Source organism: Lipotes vexillifer, unplaced genomic scaffold (assembly GCF_000442215.2).
Source record: "Lipotes vexillifer unplaced genomic scaffold, Lipotes_vexillifer_v1.1 scaffold680, whole genome shotgun sequence".
NCBI lineage: Eukaryota > Metazoa > Chordata > Mammalia > Artiodactyla > Lipotidae > Lipotes > Lipotes vexillifer.
In genome coordinates, this window is record NW_006780838.1 from 924,125 (window position 1) to 930,810 (window position 6,686).

The following is a 6,686-nucleotide window of genomic DNA, read 5'->3' on the forward strand; positions in this document are numbered from 1 at the left end:
CATCGGCAGGCGGACTCTCAACCACTGCGCCACCAGGGAAGCCCAAGGATAATATTTTGAGCTAGTGACCAATGCTGTGTTTCCCTCCTAAAATTTCCCTCCTTTTTAACTCACTTAATTGGAGAAGGTGGTTGGTCAGTACTCATTGCCCAAGGGAGGGATGCAGTTGGGAACCGACTTTTGTTAAGTCTCAAGGGGGAAAGAGGATCCAGATGCAGGCAAAATGGTTTGGCCAGAAACACAGAGGGAAAAGAACGAAGGTGATGAGAGAGGCGCAGTCAGAGGTTCTAGGACAAAGGGGTGTCTGCTCAGGGCTCCCCAGACAGACGAGCAGACACGTGGTAAACCGAGGCAGACAATCAAACCCCAGACCCTGAATCTGGTGCTGGAATTCTCAGAGTCTCAGGGCCAGGCTGATCAGGACAACAGATGTCTGGTAATAGATGACTCGATGACCAACTGACCACCCACAAACACACACACACTGGGGTGTTTTGCCAGGTCCTAGAACTGTGTGGCACAATTTTCCAGGTAGGTGGGAATGTCAGAAAGACAGCCTGGGACTTCCCTGGCGGTCCAGTGCTTAAGACTCCACACTTCCACTGCAGGGGGGCATGGGTTCAATCCCTGGTTGGGGAAGTCTGCATGCTGCGCAGTGCGGCAAAAAAAAAAAAAAAATAGCCTCTTGGGACTGGAGCTATAAAAATTATATATAAAAATAAAATGATTACAAGTGATGGAAAATTAAAATATAAAAATTAAAGTGATGGAAAATACAATTATCTTTCTTATACCCTTGAGCTGTGGACTGAAAGTTACACTGCTATACACATTTCCACCACACTGGTCCCCCTGCTTGCTTCCCAGCATCTGCCTTTTCCCGGATACTTCGGGAATCAAGAGCCCAGTCCAGCCTCCTCCAAGTCCACAAGCCCCGGGACTGAGTCAGAGAATCTGACAAATGCAACAGTCCCGCTCACGTTTTCCACAACCAGAGGGAAATGAGGGCCCCAGAAGAGCTCCATCTGCCATTACCTCTGACCTTTACGTAACAGGAAGTGGCTACTTACTTGACCTTCAGGCTTGCCAGCATGGTCTTGTCGATCCTGCCAAGAGAAAAGCAAGGGCTTCCGTCAGTGCCAGGGCTGAAGGTTCCCACCTAGCACCTGCAGGGGACAGGTCCCGGGGCCAGCCCAGACCACCAGCCCCGCAGGGCCCTGGACAATGTTGCTTCAGGAGGAAGGAAGTTGTCCTCCAGCCCAGAAAGGGAGGACTTGGGAGCTCTGGGAGGGCTGGAGCCACTCATAACCCAGTGAGATGGGTCCTGTTATTCTCCCTATTTTAGAGATGAGGAAACAGGCTCGGGAGGATACAATCACTGGCCCAGTCTGGATCCCAGTATCTGACTCCAGACCCAGGGATCTAAAGCACTTTGTATGCCATCCCTCCTTTCGTTACCCAAGCTCCACAAGAGGACTCTGCAACCCAGCCTCATGGGTCACAGCGGCTGGACAATCAGTGCATGGATATTTCCTGGCATTCTGCTTTAGAAAGATGCCACAACCTCCAGCACCAGGGACCCTCCTGCTCTGGGAGCTGCCAGTTCCTCTAAGGAGGCATAAGCCACTCCTGAGACAGAACCTGACAGCAGGCGCCAGGGTGCACAGGAGGTGGGGTCCGTCGGGCACAGGAGCTCAGAGCCCAGAAGATCACGTTTGCGGCAGACTGTCCTGGCAGCCAGCAACTCCACCCCAGCCTGCGCCTACCCTTGCTGGAAGACAAGGCAGGGCTGCTAGGCTTCTATTTTTACCCTCTGCATATGCCAGCCCTTATGGCTGGTAAAAGAGGCCCCTTCCTCTCTCCAGAGACAGAAAGGTAGGCGAGATTCCCACTCTCTGTCTCCTCTTGTTTAGGGGTCACAAACACAAGGGTCACATCACCATCAGTGTCACCACTGCGCCATGTCATCATTGCCATTAATGCCACCAAAATCACCACCACCTCCAGGAGGCTTGAAACCCTGGAAAGTTCTTATAGCCACCTCTGTCCAGCAGCTCAGCTCTGCCATAAGCTCCCCATACACGCAACTACTGGGGCCCCAGGGAGGAGGGGAGCTGTGTCAGGGGCCACACGGTGAGGACGCAGAGCTGCCCCAGCAATCACGAGTCAGCACCAAGCCCTTGAGCTGGGGGGTGGGATCCTTCCACCCTGAGTAAACTCCCAGCACCTTCTGATCTCAGTTCCCAACAGCAAAATAAGCCACACCCGAGGTTCCTGGCCCAGGTCCCCCCTCCCAGCTTCTTCCCCGCGGGCCCCCTGGGCCCCTTCCTTGGTGCTTCCACGAGGCCCCCAGGGGTCTCACTGGGTTCCTAACCCCCTCTGGTATGGAGATCCTCGTCCTCTCCCATTCAACTCACTGAATGGGAGTAAGGTGGACCCAGGAGCAGATCCCTGCCCTCTGCTATAACATCTGTTACCCAGAGCAACCCAACTGGAACGCCTATCAATAAGCCCTTACATTTTATATTTTCCCAAGGAATCTTTTTTAATTCTTACAACATCGCTTTGTTGTGGGTAAGGCAGAAATTCCCCATTTACACATGGAGAAACTGAGACCTGGAGAGAGGAAGTGTCCCATCTGGGCTCCTCAAAGAGCAGAAGAGGAGCGGCACCTTAACCCAGGGCTCCCAGCATGCCCTCTCACCCTACCACCCGCCACCCACCACCCACCAACTCTCTGGGTCACACCCTGGGCCACAGCAGCCCCGGTCCCAGGACCCACGTCCACACCTACTCACTCAACCGGGCTCCCACGGGGATGTGGCCTCGGAGGGCAGGGTCTATGGCTTGGCAGGGCTGAGATGGAGAGATAGGGCAGCGCTGTGACACTGAGCTTTCCCCTTTCAGGAAACCAAGGTCCCCAGGTTCTTCCGGGTACCATCTCTCTCCTCCCTCCCCTGCCACATCCCATTCACTCTCATCACCTTGTCCACCAGTGCTACTGGACATCCACCCTGGCATCCAACGGAGCTCTGAAAATACCACCCCCAAGACTCTTTTCACTGTCTGGAGTGGACCAGGGCTCCAGGAACCTGTAATTTAGCCCTCAAACAACTGAAAGATCCCTTCCCTGCTGAAAGCCATCCCGCACGATAGCCACCCTAACCCTCCAGCCCCACCAGGAAGCTCTGCCATCCCCTGTCTTACAGCCCCTGTGCTCCCTCCCACTCCCCTTCACCTCCTATGCCCCCCACTACTGGCCACCCAGCTTCCACACCAGGACAGCCCTGGCCACCCTCCCCCGCTCAGCAGTGGGAACCTCTTCTTTGACAATGCTCCAAGCCTAGAAGCTGAAAGGAAACTGATCATGAAAACCACTAGACCCCGTTCCCCAGCTGAGAAGCTGCCGGCAGCTGGTAACCAGAGACAAGTCTTTGACCTCAGTTTCCTCACTTTATGGCCCCATAGGGAGGAAAGAGCCTCTCCTTTGTCCCAGACAGAAACTTAGCAGCAAAAGGTGGCCCAGAGGGTCAGGCAAGAGGCTGGAGCACAGCCCCAGCTGCTCAGACTGGCTGTAGGGGGAGGGCAGGGAGGAGGCCCCTGGCGACAGGCCTCCCCCGCCCTCTCACTGCTCACCCCTGCAGAGAGGAGACAGCCCAAAGGCCGAGGAGGCCACACACTCTCCCGGCCACGAAGTCACAGAGATGACCCAGACAGGAGCATAACACACATGCGCAGACAAGAGCACACACAGGTACAGAAGCTCCGAGGCGCAGACCGGCATCCGCTCAGAAGCGCAGAGTGCACACGTGGTCACGCGTCGGCACACCCACCCAGCCAGGCACACGCCTCACACCCGGCTGCACAGACGTGTGCACCTAAACACACAGTCCCAGATACACACGTGTTCACAGTCATCACAGATGCACATACACATATATGGAAACACATGACACAGAGGCCCACGTTCACCAGTCAGAGTCACACTCACACTGGCTCCAGCTCGGACCTCTGAATTCCCTAGAAGACTGTACCCAAGGGACAGTGAGGAAAAGCCTGGTGCCCCCCCACAGGATCTTCCATCTCCATCCGCCCAGGCATCTGAAAGTCCCCCCCACTGCTCCCTACAGACCAGGTCGCAGCCACAGGCTCAACCGGGCTTCACGGCCAGATTCGCTCCCACCCCTTCACCCGCCCTCCCATCTGTTACCCACCATCCGAAGCCCCCAAAGGAGACGCTGCGCTTCCTGCCAAACATGGCTGTGACAGAGGGGCCCCTGGTCCAGCGATGCCCCCGGGGCTGTTGGCAAGACTGCTGCGGCCTCGGAGCAGCGGGGTCGACAGCCACTGGCAAAGGGCGGGGTGCCCGGCGTGGCACCTCCCCCAACGCCTGCCCCCCAGCCCAGCTTCCTGTGGGTGAGGCTGCGGGGTGGGAGGAGTGTCCTGCCCCCCAGGACGCACCAAGACAGGCAGGGGAGGTCGCAGAGGGCAGCTTCCCCACACCCGGAGGAACCCACAGCTCCGGAAGGGGCTTGGCCGGCAGATTGCACCACAGCCCGGGTTGGCAGCTCTGCCCCACACAGCCCAGGCTGCCCGGAACCCAAGGAGGCCCGAGGATTACCATGATTGTGCCTGGGAGGGGGAGAGAGACCTGGCTGGAAGGCTCAGGGAGCCCTGCCTACGCGGGCCCACACCGACTCCCTGGGGCTGCCGAAGGCGGGACCTTGGCCTTTCTGCCTCTGCCGTACCAGATAAACCTGCCCCACACGCACACGCGTGTGGACACAAGTATACGTGCACCCACGTGGGCCCAGGGGCGCACACACATGCACATATATATGCACAGGACCCAAGGGTACACCTAGGCGCATGCGTGCTCACGTACGTCAGCAGACGCCGGCACACACGTGCACTCAGGTACTGCACACTCACTTGCAGGTCAGCAGACGCCGGCACACACGTGCACCTGCAGGTGCGTGCAGACGTTTACAAAGACACCCACACATCCATCTCATGCACATACAGCTCCCCATACAAACACACGCTCACACACACATCAACATACATGCACACACCTAGGCGCACGCTCAGATCGCACACATGCCTACAAGGCGCCCTCACGTACACAGGCACAGGCACAGGCACAGATCTGTACTGCTCAGATGCCCTTGAGCGTCTAGACAGAGGTCAGCAGTGCTGAGCTCCTGCCGGCAGTGGCAGAGGTGGCAGGTGGCACCGAAGTGCATGTCTGCCTTTCCCACTGGACCCACAGGCTAGTCCTAATCTCTGTCTGCACCAGTGCTGCCATGCCTGGTACACAGTAGGTGCTCACTAATAAGAGCCCCGTCGAAGAGTGCAGCACATACATACAGCAGCCTAGGGTAGAGGGTCACGGGCGGGGTGCCAGGTCCCCGCCCCTACCAAGCAGTGGAGAAGCTTCCACCATTGGCCTTTCCCACTGGCCCACCTTCCCCGGAGCTGGGAGTCAGGTCCGCACTGTGATGCCAGAGAGCCACCCCCAGGCTGTGGACAAAGGGCACAGGCATTTTTATTTTCTTGACTCCTCCACTGCAGGGGACACAAGGGGCCTCAGGCCCTATGGCGGCAGCACAGGGTCCTGACCGAGTTCAGGGCTAGGGGTGGCAAGTGTGGGGTCCCGTGCCCCAGGGCAGCTGGCTGCTCAGCAGGAGCCTGGTGGTCCTTGGTTCAGGTTGCACCCTCCACCCTCACCTTCATCAGAAAAGGAAGGATCAAGTGGTTCACTCCCTAGGGTTGCATAGACTACCGGCTTCCCGCTGGACATCCACTCCACACCCAGATCTGTCACCCCTACTGCACGCACCCCGCACTCAGAAGATGCTCAGCAGGTACCACGGACCCCCTGGGTCCTGCCTGTCCTGCATCCTTTTGGCCTCCCTCTGAGCAAGACAGCTCTGTGCTCCATCTGCTCCCAGGGCGGGACACCTGGCCAGGCCTGGCCAGCCAGGGCTTCACCCTCCTGGCTGCAGTGACTGGTTTGGGAGTGGGCAGGAGACCTAATCGGACCCAGTAGAACTCACTCCCACAATGCTTCCCCTCTCTCCTCCCCAGGGTTGCTAAACCACAGGATGGATCACCAGGGTAAGCCAGAAACGGCCCACAGCCTCAGCCCAGGCGTCACGTGGGTTACTAATAACTAATAACCCACATTCCTTTTGCAAAGTGCTTACTTTTTTTTACCAATTAGAAGGAGTTCCTAGTGAGCCCATCATTGGAGCACATCATCTGACATGCTTCCATGTGGGAGAGAGAGGAGGGGTTGCAGTCACAGTAAGCTTGGGCACTTCCGGCCTTCCGTCTTATCTATTCTTATCTGTACACACATGTGACCATGTGTGCTTGCTGTCCACCAACATATTCTAGGGGAAGACACAGCTGAGAGATGCTCTGATTCAGGCCCTCATAGTCTGCAAAGACACCCAGATTATACCCAGGTAGGAGGCCACCTGGGCCAAATGTTCGCAGACCCAGAGGAGACACAGGCCCGAGCCCAAGCATCTGAAGGTCAGAAGGGCAGCCCAAGGACCAGGCAGGGAGGAGCATTTCAAGACCAGGCTGGATTCTCCCACCTTGCACGGCAGGCACAAAAGACACCGAGTCATGGGATTCAGACACCTGACCAAGGAGCGGCAAGGGCCTGGCTGCAT

General features: G+C 57.2%; 1 protein-coding gene across 1 annotated transcript in view; it reads right to left on the minus strand.

Annotated features, from left to right (window-relative positions):
- The window catches only part of RAP1GAP2 (RAP1 GTPase activating protein 2), a 188,266-nt gene extending 183,977 nt beyond the window's left edge, over nt 1-4,289 (minus strand). The window contains exons 1-2 of the mRNA XM_007454188.1: nt 4,215-4,289; nt 1,071-1,106 (exon numbers count right to left, since the gene is read on the minus strand). Of these exons, the coding sequence (XP_007454250.1) occupies nt 1,071-1,106; nt 4,215-4,258 (80 nt within the window). The 5' untranslated portion in view covers nt 4,259-4,289. The remainder of the gene's footprint in view (nt 1-1,070; nt 1,107-4,214) is intronic.
- Nucleotides 4,290-6,686: the final 2,397 nt, after the last annotated feature.